The 17,311-nt window shown below is 44.1% G+C and overlaps 3 protein-coding genes and 1 non-coding gene across 4 annotated transcripts; 3 read left to right on the top strand and 1 right to left on the bottom strand.

Annotated features, from left to right (window-relative positions):
* Positions 1-256: 256 nt before the first annotated feature.
* On the bottom strand, positions 257-2,029 carry YPS7 (LALA0S05e03070g1_1; the record flags this gene model as incomplete). Its single annotated transcript, XM_022772204.1, has 1 exon — positions 257-2,029. One exon carries the CDS (start codon positions 2,027-2,029, stop codon positions 257-259), a length of 1,773 nt encoding a protein of 590 aa, XP_022628551.1.
* Positions 2,030-2,348: 319 nt separating this feature from the next.
* LALA0_S05e03048r lies at positions 2,349-2,421 on the top strand. Its single transcript has one exon. It is a non-coding gene; the product is annotated as a tRNA-Met (tRNA).
* A 1,132-nt stretch (positions 2,422-3,553) lies between these two features.
* Positions 3,554-5,050, top strand: GIT1 (LALA0S05e03026g1_1; the record flags this gene model as incomplete). Its single annotated transcript, XM_022772203.1, has 1 exon — positions 3,554-5,050. One exon carries the CDS (start codon positions 3,554-3,556, stop codon positions 5,048-5,050), a length of 1,497 nt encoding a protein of 498 aa, XP_022628550.1.
* Positions 5,051-5,688: 638 nt separating this feature from the next.
* Positions 5,689-16,863, top strand: TRA1 (LALA0S05e03004g1_1; the record flags this gene model as incomplete). The annotated part of the gene is made up of 1 exon (XM_022772202.1): positions 5,689-16,863. The coding sequence occupies one exon, from the start codon at positions 5,689-5,691 to the stop codon at positions 16,861-16,863; it is 11,175 nt and encodes a 3,724-aa protein (XP_022628549.1).
* Between the last annotated feature and the right edge of the window lie 448 nt (positions 16,864-17,311).

Below are 17,311 nucleotides of genomic sequence, written 5' to 3'. Positions count from 1 at the left end.
CAATATACCTAGAAAACCGTCGCTCTGTACGATTGAGACGCGGGCATCATGAACAAAACCTGGATGCGCCATAGATCTTCTAGTTGATTAGGACCATCAACTCCAAGAACTACTAGAAATAGCCTTGATTTCGATCATGATCCAGAGGCTGAATCTCCTGCGTATATTCTGTCGTTTTCTGTCATTTTCTCTGTTCTATCAATATTTTTACAACGACTAGCCTAGTCAGTACAATATGGGAAACATTCTGCCTAGACTATGCCAGCAGCGCGAAAATCGCAATTGTTATCAGCGGGATCAGTGTGGTATACGTCTGTATTGGAGTCGGTATTTGAACGTTCAAAATTTGCTTCTTGGCAGCATTATTGCGATGTTTTGGACCACCACTTGTAGAGAGCGAGGGGACTGTTGTGTAGCTTGTATTGTAAAAAGACCTCCCTGTGAAAATGACACCGTCCGACGATATGGTAGCGGTGAACTGGTTTATTAAAGTGTTATCGTCAACGGGTTGCGCTGTCGATGCATACAGGACCAACGTGTCATATGAAGAATAGTTGTTTGTGGTTGCGAACGGAATTGTGCCTGATTTAATTGCTGATGGGTTATCCGTGGAGAGGGCAGCCCGGTGTTCGAATGGAGACTGGCCGCTGCCGTTGGCGCTCTGCGCGCTGGAGGTAGCATGCGATGAGGTAGAAGACTTTACTGTCGTGGTTGAAGTTGTCGTTCTTAGTAAAGTGGACGCTTGAGCCAATGCAATTTGATAACTATCCAGCTCAGCTGCCATATAGACGTTTTTCAAGAAGGGTCCACCAAGGATGCTTAGACCAATGTCAGTCTTGGGCAGGAGTCGCAACTCGCAAGCAGGCTGTGAATTTGAGAAATGTAGAGACCCGTTAGTAGCAAAATCATAGGTAGGACCCATCAAGTCTCGTAGCGGGACATTAATGATCAAATTACCAAATTGGAAAAGAATGGAGGCATTCAAAGAAGCCACGTCGCAAGCCAGCAACCACCTATCTAGGGACTCGACGTAGTAAGCATTGGATTGCATCGCTATTTGAACGATGAGACTGAGTGGCAGGTAGTTGTAGCGGTAGCGGGAGTCAAGCAGCACTGGCTCGAGAAAGTGATCTGAAGTCATATTCAAGACTTGGCCTGATTCTGAGCGGACACTCACTTTATTAAGTGGAATGATAGGGTATCCACGCGAAGACGCTCCTGAATCTTTTTCGAGATACGGCACGGTATCGAACTTGACGAAATCGCCTGTATACAGAGAACGATCAACACCGCCTAAAATGATTTTGCCGCAGTTGTTAAGACTGTCCGTTAAAGACCCTAAGGGATCGGCGGTATCTGCTCCAAGCCAGAGTGAGTAAGACGCCGCGCTGATCAAATCATTATTGAGCATCTGATCTAGGAAGAAAAACGACTCGTTGTATTGAGAGGAATCGAGGGGACTGCCGGGATGGTTGATCTTTCCTCCCAAACCCAAGGCTCCCTGTGTCAGATTGTAAGTTACCTCTGTGGCATCGAAAAACGCATAGTTTTGGAACCACAACGAGCTGGAGTTGGAGCGCCAAGCGACAGAACTGTTACTGGACGTTTCAGAACTGGAGGCCGGCAGGGAATTCATAGCCAGCAGCTGCACGGTGTCCATATAGGCAGTTGCATTGAAAGAAATGCGATCTATCAGGTCGTAGCTGCGGATCTGGCTGCCGAACAATGGGTGGGCAGTGGAACTGTTATCAGAACTGTAGAAAGTTGAAGCCTGTGTGTCCGTTTCGTCGTCTGCTAGACGACTGTTTTTGAGCTGCTGAGATAGAAACCACGTATAGGGTTGCGCTACGTCCAGCCGGAGCATCTGGAATTGTTCTGGAGTGCCCACGGACGCATTCACATAGTACAACCCAGTGGTGTCTTTATTGACCATCAGCGACGCCAGCGAGCTCCCGTTATCGTCCGCTAGACAGAAACGCCACGATCGCAGAGCGAGCAGGCTTAAAAGCACGGTATGAAATGGGCCCATCGAGGAGATAGCGTCTTGTTCTGGGTTGAATTTTTGTTTGTCAGTTCGACGATGCCCTCTAGTCAATTTTCCAATTTGAATGAAAGAAGCTTGTATAGTTGGAGTGATAATGGGTGTAGAGACAAGTGCGACAATAGCGACAAGAGAGCCGCGACAACTGTACGGGTGGTTTCAGAGCTGGTGAGACGGAGAAGCTAAGAACGAGGGAGACCATCAAGCCATAAGAAAGCCATTTTGTAGACTTAAACTTGCGTATCTATACACATGTGAGCTGAAAGGTGGGTATATCCCCATGGTACACGTCCAAACCCCAAGAGTAGCTTCAGTAGCTCAGTCGGAAGAGCGTCAGTCTCATAATCTGAAGGTCGAGAGTTCGAACCTCCCCTGGAGCACATAATTTTTTTGGAAAAACGCTAGTGGAAGAAAGAAAGAAAATAGCCACTACATTCACCCATACACGAATGTAACGTTCCTACCCGATACGCTGGTAGAAGACAAAAGACATTAATACATACATTCACCCACAGACAGCAATACTACATTCACCCACAGACTGGAAGGCAGATGCAGATTAATTATATTACTACAATCGTTTACACACGTAAGGGTAGCTTATTAGCCCGTTCGCTTATACACGCTTGTAGTTTACTCACCCGACACGCTATTGAAAGAAGTAAAGATATTGATACTACATTCTTCTACACACGATTGTAACTTTTCTAACACGACTGTAGCTCTTCTAACACGACTGTAGCTTTTCTAACACGACTGTAGCTTTTCTATCCCATACACACCACCACTCCTAATTATTTCGTTTCTTTCTCTTGTAAGTGCTCGAGGCACGACTCTCATCGTGCCTCTCGTACCAACACGTGTGGGTTCTAAGTACTAGTGTTCTACACTGCTTCAAGAACCCCTAAGAACTACAACTAATAACCTCTGTATAAACCCCCATAACCTCTCGATAACGTTTCCGTATTGGTCGAACGTGAGGCACACGAATACATCTAATATAGAGATATGTGTCTAACGCATTCTAACGAAAGGTAAGACGACGTCGCACAGGTTTACGACATCGCACTGGACTCATGTCTTAATTATTGCGTCGTGGGTACCTCATGGTGTGTATATTATTACTACATGCCAAGAATTTAGGTTAATTAAGGCCTGTGTGTGTGGATACGGCCTTGGCACAATATCGTGGTGTAACAACAGCAGTAATCGCAGCGTCAGTAGATCAGTAAATTAAAGTAAAGATGGCCATAAGGACAGCAGGACAGAAAGCAAGGTTTTGAAAGCAGTATATAAATTCCAGATAAATTATGTGAGTCTCGAAAGCTGGTCACGAAGAAAGTGAAACTTCAACTTCTGAATTGGCACAGAATATCGGAAAGTGTGGCCTGAACTAATAAAGGTGTCGTTAGGGCATTGTACAAGTATAGATAGATAGTCAAAACGTAAGATTAAGCGTAAGCTTAAGGTTAAATTTCAAACTACATAGTGTCAAAAATTCTGCAACCTGCAATGGAAGGCTCAAGAATTTTGACGTACGATGCGGATGCACGCAAACAGCGTGTAATAGCATCGCGCGAACAACGAATGCTAAACATTTTTATGATCATGGCAGCCGGATTTGCCTTGATATCAGATGGATACCAGAATAATGTGATGTCGATGCTCAACAAAGTTTTCCCCATACAGTACGGCAAACACGTTTACAGCGGGACTGTGGCTACCCGTGTTTCCAACGCTTCGCTTATCGGGACCATTTTGGGCCAGGTCGTCATCGGCGTGGCCTGTGATTACATGGGTCGTAAATGGGCCATTCTGGTGGCCACCACATTGCTGGTGGTCGGTTCAGCACTGTGTGCTGCGTCCCACGGAACCACGCTGAACGGCATGTTTTGGATGTTGACCGTGATGCGTGGAGTGACGGGGTTCGGTCTCGGTGCGGAGTACCCCTGCTGTTCTGTGAGCGCCAACGAGGCCGCCAACGAATACAGCGAAAAAAGAAGAGGCGGAATAATGGTCTTGGTCACCAATCTACCGCTCTCGCTTGGCGGGCCCTTTGCTAACATCGTTTTCCTCATCGTGTACTCGATCTGCGGGCCTCGCCATCTGCCAGCGCTGTGGAGAACAATGTTTGCCCTCGGGTGTGCTTGGCCGCTCAGTGTGTTTTATTTCCGCTGGAAAACCAGCACTAGCACGCTGTACAAGAAGGGTCAGTTCAAATCTCGCGTACCCCTATGGCTTGCGGCCAAATATAGCTGGAGACCATTATTGGGAACCTGTTTTGTGTGGTTCTGCTACGATTTTGTCGCTTTCAGCAACGGACTGTTCAGTGCCACCATCATCGGCTCTGTTATCAAGGACAGCAGCAACATCAAGACAATTGCAGAATGGAATTTACTGCTCGGAATCATCGCTGTCCCCGGTGTGTTTGTCGGTGCTTATTTATGCGACCGTATTGGACGTAAGTACACTTTGATGTTCGGATTTGGTGGGTACTTGGTATTTGGACTAGTCATTGGGTGTGCTTGGGAAAAAATTCACAAGATCACTGCTCTTTTCGTGGTTTTCTACGGCCTCATGAACGGTCTGGCCAATGCCGGACCAGGAGATATGTTGGGACTAACGTCAAGCGAAAGTTTCCCTACCGCCATCAGAGGAACATGCTACGGGCTTTCTGCCGCCGTGGGTAAAGTCGGTGCCGTTGTGGGTGTGTACTGCTTCAACCCAATTGAGAAAAATCTTGGGATCCGCTGGGTGTTCATTATTGCTGCCATTTGCGGTCTTGCAGGTATCTTGGCCACTTGGGTTTTGATTCCACATTTGAGGGAGAACGACTTGATGGAAAGAGACATCAAATTCCACAATTATTTGGTCCGCAACGGCTGGACCGGAACTATGGGCATGGACGTGGATTCCGATCTCGAAGCCAAAGCTACTTCTTCCCTCAGCGGCGGCGATTCGTATGTCAAAGATACGCTAGAGGTGGTCACCCGTGAGCTTACTACATAACGCGCATGGCAAAAAATTACAAGCTGCGGTGGCCGTTACATACTTCGATTGTATGTAAATTAATTGTGAATTGTCCTGTAACGGATGACCACAAAAGCTCCTGGTTCATACATGATTGTAGTCGTCAAACCCTTTACTGTCGTTAAGCTTGTCGCTTATGGACGAACGTTTTGAACTGCAGGAGAGTTTTGGGATGATCAAAACCGAGAAGGACTTAAAGTACCTAGTGAAAACAACGACTAACCATCTCAAAAACCAGCACTGACACAATCGAACCCATTCACCGCGATGGTGTCGTTATTTTACCTTTCGATATTTAAATACTGACGCTGACACTACCTTCCTAATTAGGAAAAGAAGCATGTGACCAGAGATGGATTCAGGTCCATGGAGTATTTTACGCATATTGGGAAAAAGTTTAGATTTGAACATATAGTGTTGAGCCTTTCAACGCATCATCAACAATACCACAAACGCCGTTACTCTGACCACACAGAAAGGGTCAAAAGCCATTGATTTTGACGCTGGCGTATTAGAAAGCCTGATTTTTCTACTGGGATCTCGCATTGTCCCAAGAAAAGCGAATTTTTAGAGGCTTCTACGACCGAAAACGGGCGGGAATTGATACCAAAAAAAAAATGTCACATTTGGAACGCTTCGATGGTCTGGCCTTGAAATTGAAAAATGAGGACGCAAGCTCTGTGCATCTAGCTGCGGTCTCGGAATTGTGCGACGTTATCGATCCCATAGGCTCTTCAGCGGATTATGAACAATTTTTGAAGACAGTGATGGGCGTACTTTTGGAGCGCTTGCAGCAAACGCCAATTTCATTAGACAGCACATCTTCCCAGCATAAACTGAGAAACTCGATTCTGGAGGTTGTTAGTCGATGCAACATGAACGAAACTTTCGAACCTTATGCATTGGCTAATCTGGAAATAATGCTAACAATCCTGCAGGAAGATAACGAGGAAAATGGTGTTCTGGCAATGAAAATCATAACCAGCTTTTTCAAAGCGTACAAAGCAGCGCTTCAGGACCGGGTCACAAGCTTCATTGACGTTATCATGAATATTTATAAGCACATGCCTGAGCTTGTCCGACAGACGTTCAACAGCGATGATGTGAGCGACGAACTAGGGTCCCCAGCAAGGTCTGCCCCCGATAGTTTGGATATCAGAGATGCAGATGCAGACTTGGCCGAAGAAGATGGTCACAACTTTGCATCGTCGAGAAGTTTGAAGCAATCGATGTTTTCCTTTAAGGTCTTGTCAGAATGTCCGATCACTATGGTGACATTGTATTCTTCATACAAGCAACTCACAACCACATCATTACCTGATTTTATGCCTTTGGTGATAGACCTACTCACCATGGAGGCCAATGCCCAGAAAAGAACCCGTGAAGAAGCCGAGTCTCGTGGCGAGAGATGGATAAGTGTCAGCCCAGACATCAGGAATCGGCCTGCGTACTGCGATCTCATCCTTTCACAGATCAAGGCTACATCTTTCCTAGCATACGTATTCATCCGTGGCTATGCCGCAGAATATCTACAAAAATACGTGGGGTTTGTTCCGGATCTCATACTGAGGCTCTTGCAAGATTGTCCCGCTGAGCTATCTGCCGCAAGAAAAGAGCTTTTACATGCAACGAGGCACATTCTGTCCACAAATTATAAAAAATTGTTTTTGCCGAAGATCAATCTTTTGTTTGACGAGGAGGTTCTGATAGGGAATGGCTTTACATCGCACGAAACTCTTCGTCCATTAGCTTATAGTACCGTTGCAGATTTCGTGCATAATGTGAGAGGTGACCTGCAACTGGATGACATCGAGAGGACCATAAAAATGTACACGAGTTTTCTTTTGGACGAGAGCTTGGCGTTGACCGTGCAAATAATGAGTGCTAAATTACTGCTGAACCTCGTGGAAAGGATTCTTAAGCTGGGGAAAGACAATCCCAATGACTCCGTGCGATCTAAGAAACTTCTGATTGTAATAATAGATGCTTATACAGCGCGATTCAGAAACCTGAACCGCCAGTACGACAACTTAATGAAACATCACGAAGAATATGAAAAACAAAAACTGATTAAAGCAGAGACTTTCAGAGGAGAGATCGGAAAGAATAATAGGGAAACAGAAGACTTTCTCAGCACCATGCTGAAAATAAAAGAGCCTACGCCGGCGGTTAAGGATCACGAGGGCGACATCAAAATGGAAGACACGCCTATACATGGGTCAATAGCAGATCCGGATAATGAGGTCGCGACTAAAGCTTTAGACAAAGAAACTGTTGATGTTTTTGACATCAAAAACAAGAGCCCCATTTTACTTTCACTGCCACCTACTGGAGATCCATTGAAGGATGCATTTTATCTTTATCGGACATTGATGTCCTTTTTGAAAACGATCATACACGATTTGAAGGTTTTCAATCCGCCCTCAACTGAATACACAACAATCAACCCTAAAGTTTGGACCTCTCTTTCACGGGTTTTCTCTCACGAGGAGGTTGTCGTGTTCAAAAACTTGTTTCACGAGTGCATACTGGGATTGCAATTTTTCTCCAGTCCTGAACGCAAAGCTACTGGCACTGAGAAAAAGCACTTTGACATTGCTGCTCCGAGTCTCCCGGTGTCTGCGACCAAAGATGGAAGAGAGCTCATGGATTATTTTGCAATCATGTTCATGCAAATAGACAGTCCTACTTTCAATGATATCGTTGAATCCAAGATAGAATTTCTTTACGAAGCGATGTTGCGGGATTCGGCTCTTCTTCATGTCGCACAGTCTTTCTTAACAAGTGAGATAACATCTCCAAAATTTACCGGAATATTATTGCGATTTCTCAAGCAAAAGCTCAAGTCGCTCGGGAATGTTGACGGCAATAAATCCAATATTTTGATTCGACTTTTCAAGCTTTCTTTCATGTCTGTGAATCTTTTTCCCATTACCAACGAGGTTGTCTTACTGCCTCATTTAAACAACCTGATCCTAGATTCCTTGAAGTATTCCACGACTGCTGAAGAACCTTTAGTGTATCTCTACCTGATCAGGACCCTCTTCAGAAGCATAGGCGGTGGACGTTTCGAAAATCTTTATCGCTCGATCAAGCCCATCTTGCAGGTACTTCTCCAGTCTCTCAACAGGATGATTTTGACCGCACGGCGGCCACATGAGAGAGATCTATATGTTGAACTATGCCTTACCGTACCTGTTCGGCTAAGCGTACTTGCACCCTACTTGACCTATCTAATGAAACCTTTGGTCTATGCTCTTCAAGGATTCCCTGAACTTGTAACACAAGGCTTGAGGACTCTGGAGCTGTGCATTGATAATCTGACCGCAGAGTATTTTGACCCCATCATTGAGCCTGTGGTAGAGGATGTCATTTGTTCTCTTTTTAAATTGTTGAAACCACAACCGTTCAACCATCAAATTAGCCACACCGCTGTCAGAATACTTGGGAAATTAGGTGGGAGAAACAGAAGATTTCTCAAGCAGCACACTGATCTAAGAATCGCAGGAGAACTGGACACGCCTGTCAATGCGCTATTCAAAATTCATGGAATGAGCGAGGAAGTTCCACTCTCAATCACAACAGGAGTGCGCTCCGCTCTTAATATTCTCGAAGATTACCGTTCCGATATTTTCTACAAAAAGAGGGCTTTCGATTACCTCAAGTCGATCTTACAATTGTTTCTCAAGTCATCGTTGGTGTTCCCGGACAATTACGAAAAGTGGGTTAGAAGTGCTTTAAAGCTTCTATCGACAGAAAGTTTCGAGCCTGTTGAGTCTAACAACATCAATGAGGGCAAAGTCAAAGACAGACGACTCCTAGAAAGTCAAGAGCTGCTCTTGATGAAACTGTTGGAGTCACTGATTTTTTCTACCTCGACCGTAGAGCTGAAGGAGGACGCAAAGGATCTTCTCCAAAATGTGATTCGCCACTTCTGCTTTTTGCAGCTGAACAATTCGGTCAAAGCTAAACGTAGCGAGAACACTACTTTTAATGTTAACGTGAAGCTATTCGATGTCACCATTGATGTAAACATCGTGCTTGACGCGATACTAACAGGATTGGGATCCTATCTGGAAGAGGCGCGCGAAACCGCTGTGTCAGCCGTTAAAATGATTTTTGACACGAGCAATACTATTTACGGCCAAGAACTTGCCTTGAAATACTCGTTCATACCTGTCCTGACTAAGAAGCTAATTCACAAATGCTACGATGAAGCTTACTTCGAAAAAAGTAGTGGGATTTGGGGTATCAAAACCCTCCTAGAAGAGCCAAGCATACCCGTCGAATATTTGAAAAGATATCAATTTCATATGATTGCTAGTCTACTGTTCGTTTTGATTGATACCCCAATGGAAGCTCCAGGAATCATACGTGAACGTGCCGCCAGTATGATCATGGAAATTTTGTCTAGAACGTGCCAAAACATTAGTGAAGACGACTTAAAAGACAAAGATTTGCAGAATACTCTTATCGACATTGTATGCGAGTTGAGTAACGCCAAGGAAATCGTCAGAGATACATGTCAAAAGGCTCTTCTCACTATATCGGAAGTTTCTGGCCTTTCAATCGGGAAATTGATGGAGCATTCGAAAAATTTCTTACTTTCTCCAATTTTTGCAAAACCGCTGAGAGCTCTACCGTTCCCCATGCAGATTGGCAATGTGGATGCTATAATCTACTGTTTACAACTTCCCCATACTTTCTTGGAGTTCAACGAAGAGCTTTATAGACTTTTGCATGAGGCAATAGCTTTGGTGGATGCTGAAGATGAGTCTCTTGCGAGTGCTCAACGGGTGACAGAGTACCAGACAGCGGAGCAGTTAGTACAACTTCGAGTAGTGTGCATAAGATTACTTTCTCTCGCTTTGAAGAATAATGACTTCGCCTCAGCTCAACAAGGTGCTACGCGGATCAGAGTTCTTGCCGTCTTTTTCAAGACTATGTTGAAAACTTCACCGGAAATCATCGAAGCAACATACCAAGGTTTGAAAAGTGTTTTAGCCGAGAACTCGAAGTTACCAAAAGAGCTCTTACAGAATGGACTGAAACCGATGCTTATGAACCTTTCGGATCATCAAAAACTGACGGTTTCTGGCCTTGAAGCGTTGGCAAAGCTACTAGAGCTATTAATAGCATACTTTAAAGTTGAGATAGGGAAAAAGCTGCTTGACCATCTGGATGCCTGGTGTAGAGTGGAAGTGTTAGATATGCTTTTTGGAAAGGATCTTAAAGAGCAAACTCCGACGAAAATCATTTATGGAATCATCAATATCTTCCATCTCTTACCACCGCAGGCCGACATTTTCCTCAACGATCTTCTTTTGAAGGTGATGATGGTGGAAAAGAAGTTGAGGCTTCAACTTGATTCTCCTTTTCGTGTGCCGATGGCAAAATATCTTAACAGGTTCCATGTTTCTGTTGTATCCTATTTCAAGAATAACTTGGGCTCAAGAGATTTGGTACTCCTCATGTGTTCGATAATAAGAAAACCAGAAGCAATTGATCTAAAAAATGACTTCAAAAGCGAATTCGAGAATTTTTATGAATATTACATGACAGGAATTGCATCGAACAAGGTGAGAGTGGTCACCTTTTTTGCTAATGTGGTAGAAATATTTGACGCTCTGCTCGAAGTAGAGGGTGAAGCCTGGCTTGCAGAAAGTGGACCAACATTGGCGAAAATTAGATCGATGTTCAAACTTGCCGTTGATACGGTTGAAGAGGGTGCATTTCACTATGACTTGTTGCAGCTCTCACAGGCCGCTGAAAAAGTTCAGAATTCATACGCTCAGTATTTGACGTTGAACGTGAAAAATGCATCGTTACTTTTCGAATACCTGGATTTTGCGTTCAATGCAAAAATCGCCCTTTCTCAATCTATATTTGAGTTTATTGAAAGCTGCGTGATAACCACATCGGAAACTGAGTTGAAAAGGGTCTACCTTCAGCAGGCCATGGTGTTTGTAACCAGTGATAGACCCCTGGCTGCGAGTGTTTTCGTGCTCAAGAATGTGATCAATAGCGCACTCGTTTACGAGGGCGCATCGAGAAAATCTCTGACGCATCTTACCGGTGAGCAAGGAGAACCATTTCCTGAATGGCTAAATTTGATGTACTCAAAAGTCTGGAAAGGGTCGAATGAGGCTCTAGAAAATTACGCCGCTGGAGACTATGATACATTCAGATTTGAGCTTCTGCAACTATCCTCAATTTTGACCGAGTACGCTCCAGACTTGAACTCTGATATCAGAAAAGATATTATCAGATTCTGTTGGAATTTTATCAAGCTGGAGGATCCACTTCTTAAACAAGCCGCTTACATGGTTACAGCTCGTTTTATTGCAAAATATGATTTCCCTGTCAAAATCGTGACACAAGTTTTCGTCGCTCTGTTACGAACAACCCAGCTCGAATCTCGGTTCATGGTGAAACATTCTTTGGACCTTTTGGCACCAGTCATGCATGATCGGATGTCGCATGCTGATTCTCCGAATTCTTGGGTCAACTGGGTCAGGCGTGTACTGTCTGAGAACAATGCAAGTCAGAACAGCACACTGTACCAACTTTTGATCAGTCATCCCAACGAGTTTTTTGAATCGCGCGACCTATTCATACCTAGCATCATAAATTACATTGGTAAGCTGACTATGCTGGCTAATCCCAATTTAGAAAATCAAGCTTTGGCTGTAGACTTGGCTGAGCTTATTTTGCTTTGGGAGCAGAGAAATAACGAACTTCAAAGCGCTGCCTTAGCTTCTAACGAAAAAGAAGAAACTGTAGGAGAAGAAGCAAGACAGAATATAACTACTGGCCAAAAGGAGGCTTTCGTTTCATGCATAATAAGATACGTGTGCGCTAGCGCACACAGGGCTTCGGAAACTGAGTTGGGTTATAGATCTTTGAGGGTTCTTTCCGAGATTTTAAGCGAAAATTTATGGCCAAGTGTCAACATCAAATTGAACTACTTCGAGAAGTTTCTTGTCCAGCAGGATCTCGCAACATCAAACGTTTCCTTTTATTGCATGAATGCTTTAGATGTCCTTGCTATTATTTTACGGAACAAAAGTTCAACATGGATTTTGAGTAATCTCACTTATCTTCAAACTCTACTTGAAAAATGCATGAAGACCGATCATCATGACATACAGGAAGTTCTTCAAAAGGTGCTTACCACCATTCTGACCGCTATAAAATCTGAAGAAGATATTCAAGTGGAAAGCGATATCGAATCTCCAGGCAGAGCAATGGTGAACACGTTGGTTTCGATAATCACAGAAGATCTACAAGGTACTTCGTCTGTGGCGGCAGGCGTGATGATTACTTGGACACTGTTCATTTCCTTCCCACAACAGATAGATCCCCTTCTACCATCTATTATGAAGACTTTCAGCAAGTTATGCAAGGATCATCTGGCGACCTCACAGCCTAAAGACCCTGCTACTCTAGAGGAAGCGAGAATTACCACGAGGTTACTGGAAAAGATCTTGTACTTGCTTTCCATAAAGGTAGCTTCTTTGGGTGACGCTAGACGGCCGTTTTTATCCACCGTTGCGCTGCTCATTGATCGTTCCATGAATCAGCAGTTTTTGAAAAATGTCATCACTATTGCCCGTACGTGGGTTTTCACGAATGAGATTTTTCCAACGGTGAAAGAGAAAGCGGCAATTTTAACAAAGATGCTGGCCTTCGAGGTCAGAGGAGAGCCAAAGCTTTCTAGACAGTTCTACGAAATAATACTTGAACTGTTTGAAAATAAAAACTTCAATAACAGTGAAATTACTGTAAGAATGGAGCAGCCGTTCTTGGTGGGAACCCGCGTTGATGATATTTACATCAGAAAGAGATTGATGTCAATTCTTGACGAAAGTCTTGAAAAAGAAATCAGAGAACGGCTCTACTATGTCATCAGAGACCAAAACTGGGAATTCATTGCGGATTATCCCTGGTTAAATCAGGCTTTGCAGCTTCTTTATGGGGCTTTTGATAAGGAGTATGCTCTTTGTCTAAGTGACTCTTATCAGCTGGACACTTTAGAGGCACTGGCTACAGATTTCTCTGTTGAAAAGATTACCGACGACTTTGACACTAGCCCACTGACTAGCCTCGTCGAAGAACACAAGCAGTTTGCTGAGAAGTTTGAGCAAGTTACGACGAATGATTTGCTAGACCCTTTAGTCGACATATTTTATCAAAGTCCGCAAGCTATACATGCGACATGGATAAACGTGTTTGGAGCAGCATACAAATCGATTCCCAAAAACGAGAAGTTTGGCTTTGTGCGTTCTTTGGTGACCTTACTCTCAAAAGATTATCATGCTCGCCAGTTGAATGTACGGTCAAATGTTGTGAGCACATTGTTGGACTCAATAGGTGAAATTGATTCGCTAGAGCTTCCTCCCCACCTCATTAAATATGTCGCCGGATCGTACAACTCGTGGTATCAGTCGATCAGAATTCTCGAGTCAATGGAAGAGAAAGCGAGCCTCGAGAACGCGAAAATCATCGAGACTAATGAGGATGCTTTGCTTGAACTTTACATCAACCTACAGGAGGAAGATATGTTTTATGGTCTCTGGAGACGTAGAGCGAAATATACAGAAACTAGCATAGGGCTTTCATTCGAACAGATTGGGCTCTGGGACAAGGCGCAACAACTGTATGAAGCTGCACAGGTCAAGGCCAGAAGTGGGGCTTTACCATACTCTGATTCTGAATACGCTACCTGGGAAGATAATTGGATTATGTGCGCTGCGAAACTTCAGCATTGGGATGTCCTTACCGAGCTAGCTAAGCATGAAGGTTTCACAGATTTACTATTAGAATGCGGCTGGAGAGTTGCAGACTGGAGTGCAGATAGAGAAGCCCTCGAACAGTCGGTGAAAAGCGTCATGGATGTCCCCACACCTAGGAGGCAGATATTTGAGACATTCCTAGCCTTGCAAAACTTTGCCGAAACCAAGAAAGGAGAGCAAGATGTCAGAAGACTATGTGACGAGGGCATTCAGTTGTCCCTTCACAACTGGGCATCTATGCCGGAGCGTTTCACTCCCGCTCATAAATTCCTTTTGCATGGATTCCAGCAGTATATGGAGTTCCTGGAAGCTACGCAAGTTTATTCTAATCTGGCATCGACTACCGTTCAGAACCTGGATTCCAAGGCGCAAGAAGTTAAGCGAGTGTTACAAACATGGCGGGATCGCTTACCCAACATATGGGATGATATCAATATGTGGAATGATTTGATTACATGGCGTCAACACGCATTCCAAGTAATCAATAATGCCTATCTACCGCTGGTACCAGCTTTGCAGCAAGCGAGCGGAAATAGTAATGTCAATACGCATGCTTACCGAGGCTATCACGAAATTGCTTGGGTAATCAATAGATTTGCTCATGTCGCCCGTAAGCATAACATGCCCGATGTCTGCATCAGTCAATTAGCGCGAATCTACACCTTGCCCAACATTGAAATCCAAGAAGCCTTTTTGAAGCTTCGGGAGCAGGCGAAGTGCCATTATCAGAACATGAATGAATTAACCACTGGACTGGATGTGATCAGCAACACAAATCTAGTATACTTTGGGACCGTTCAGAAGGCTGAGTTTTTCACTTTGAAGGGTATGTTCCTTTCGAAATTAAGAGCACACGACGAAGCTAATCAGGCGTTTGCCACCGCCGTCCAAATAGATTTGAACCTAGCCAAAGCTTGGGCCCAGTGGGGCTTTTTCAACGATCGCAGACTTTCTGAAGAACCACAAAATATCAGCTTTGCAAATAACGCCATCAGTTGTTACCTCCAAGCTGCCGGGCTCTACAACAACTCAAAGACAAGAAAACTACTATGCAGGATATTGTGGCTCATAGGAATTGACGATAGTACTGGAACGCTTGCGGGTGCATTCGAGTCATTCCGGGGCGAGATCCCAGTTTGGTATTGGATAACATTTATACCGCAGCTACTGACATCGCTTTCTCACAAGGAAGCCGGTATGGTCCGCCAGATATTGATAAGGATTGCTAAAAGCTATCCTCAGGCATTGCACTTCCAGCTCAGAACCACTAAAGAAGACTTCTCTGTTATTCAGCGGCAGACGATGGTCGCAATGGGAAACTCGCGTCCACCTAACAACAAAAGCCCTAACTCCGTTAATGGGACACGACAACCTTGGGAGTATTTGGATGAACTCAATGGTATTTTGAAAACAGCATACCCTCTCTTGGCTTTGTCCTTGGAGTCTTTGGTCGATCAAATCAATCAAAAATTTAAGACAACATCCGACGAGGACCTTTTCAGATTGATCAATGTATTGCTGATTGACGCAACCTATAATTACAACCGTCTTCCGTTGCCAAGAGTGGATTTGTTACTTCCGGCAAGCACTGAAACAAACTTGGTCAGATTCTCTGAAAATTTACTTCCACCACATATAAGAGTCAAATTCAACGCTGACTTCATTGACAGTAAGCCAAATTTCGAAGAATACATCAAAAGATTGCGTTACTGGCGGAACCGTTTGGAGACTAAACTCGACAGAGCTCCAAAGGTTGAGAACATGGAAAAATGGTGCCCCCATTTGAGCAATTTCCATCATCAGAAGTTTGAAGACATCGAGATTCCTGGACAATATCTTCTAAACAAGGATAGCAATGCTCACTTCGTGAAGATCGCTCGCTTTCTACCTCATGTTGAATTTGTTCGCGGTACTCATTCTTCGTATAGGCGACTGACGATTCGTGGCCACGATGGTAGTCTACACTCCTTCGCTGTCCAGTACCCAGCTGTAAGGCACTCACGCCGAGAGGAAAGAATGTTTCAGTTGTTCCGCCTCTTCAATGAGACTCTTTCAAAAAATGTGCAAACACGTCGGAGGAACATACAATTCACCCTCCCAATTGCAGTTCCATTGTCACCTCAAGTCCGCATAATGAATGATAGCAATACTATCACAACGATGCATAGCATTTACGATGACTATTGCGATAAAAATGACATGGATAGAAACGCAATTCAAGACTTTGTCTGTCAACAACTAGATGCTGCCTACGATAAAATTTTACCCCCTCCAGATATAACAGCCGTGAAAGTCGAAATTTTCAGTTCCGTGCAATCGATGTACCTCCCTTCAGTGGTCATGAAAGACTACTTTATGAAATTATTCACTCAGTTCGAGGATTTCTGGCTTTTCCGCAAACAATTTTCATCGCAGTATGCCCTGTTCGTTTTCATGACCTATATGCTCGCCATCAACAATCGCTCGCCTCACAAAATTTCGATCGATCAGGTATCTGGCGACGTCTTTACAACGGAGATGCTTCCAGCAAGATATCCATATGAGAGGGTTAAGCAGACAGTGAAAAATTTCGAGGCCAAGATACCAGCGGACTCTCCAGTATTTCACAACAACGAGGCCGTGCCATTCCGATTGACACCAAACGTGCAAAAATTGATTGGTGACTCTGGTCTTGAAGGTATCTTATCTGTCAACGTTTTCGTCGTGGCGCGTGCGTTGCTAGAACCGGAGAATGAACTCAACACTTACCTGTCACTATTTATCCGTGATGAAGTCATTTCATGGTACAGCAATCTGCATCGTTCGATAGTGGAGGATCCCCAATTGCGGGAAATTGTTCGCACCAATGTTGACTTAATTACCAGGAAGACTGCGCAACTGGGACATTTGAGCTCGAAGCCCTCTGTTGCGACCCAATACGTTTTAGATGCCATCAGTGCGGCTGTGAGTCCAAGAAACCTGGCCAAAATGGATCAAAGCTTCATGCCGTACTTCTGAATGTTCAAATAATTAACTTTAATTGACGCACTAATAGCTTGCCTTTACTCACGGCGTGATGCGTATATAAACATTTCGTTCAGCGTTGAAAAGTTGTCCTATATTATTCTACTGTCTTGTAATGATTGCAATGAAGGGAAAAATGACGGTTTGTATTTCTTCCTCCATACTAAGTGTTGTTAACAGGTAGGTAGACGTCGTCAAGAATCAACTAACTTATAATACTATCGACCAATTTCAATTTAAAGCTCCTAGGCCGGAAGAGACAGACTCAATCACGACCGTTGGCAGGAAGCCAGCTACGTGATATCAAGGTATCAATTGAAGGGAATCAGGTAGCTAAATCCCGATCAGAGCACCAAACATTGCCTGTCGCCATGGATTAGAGAAACGATGTCAGTTCATAATGGCACCGTCATTGAAGAACGCTAAAGACGCATAAGAATGC

This window comes from Lachancea lanzarotensis, scaffold LALA0S05 (assembly GCF_000938715.1).
Source record: "Lachancea lanzarotensis genome assembly LALA0, scaffold LALA0S05, whole genome shotgun sequence".
NCBI lineage: Eukaryota > Fungi > Ascomycota > Saccharomycetes > Saccharomycetales > Saccharomycetaceae > Lachancea > Lachancea lanzarotensis.
Note: the sequence above shows the minus strand (reverse complement) of the source record. Positions and strands in the feature narration are given on the sequence as shown.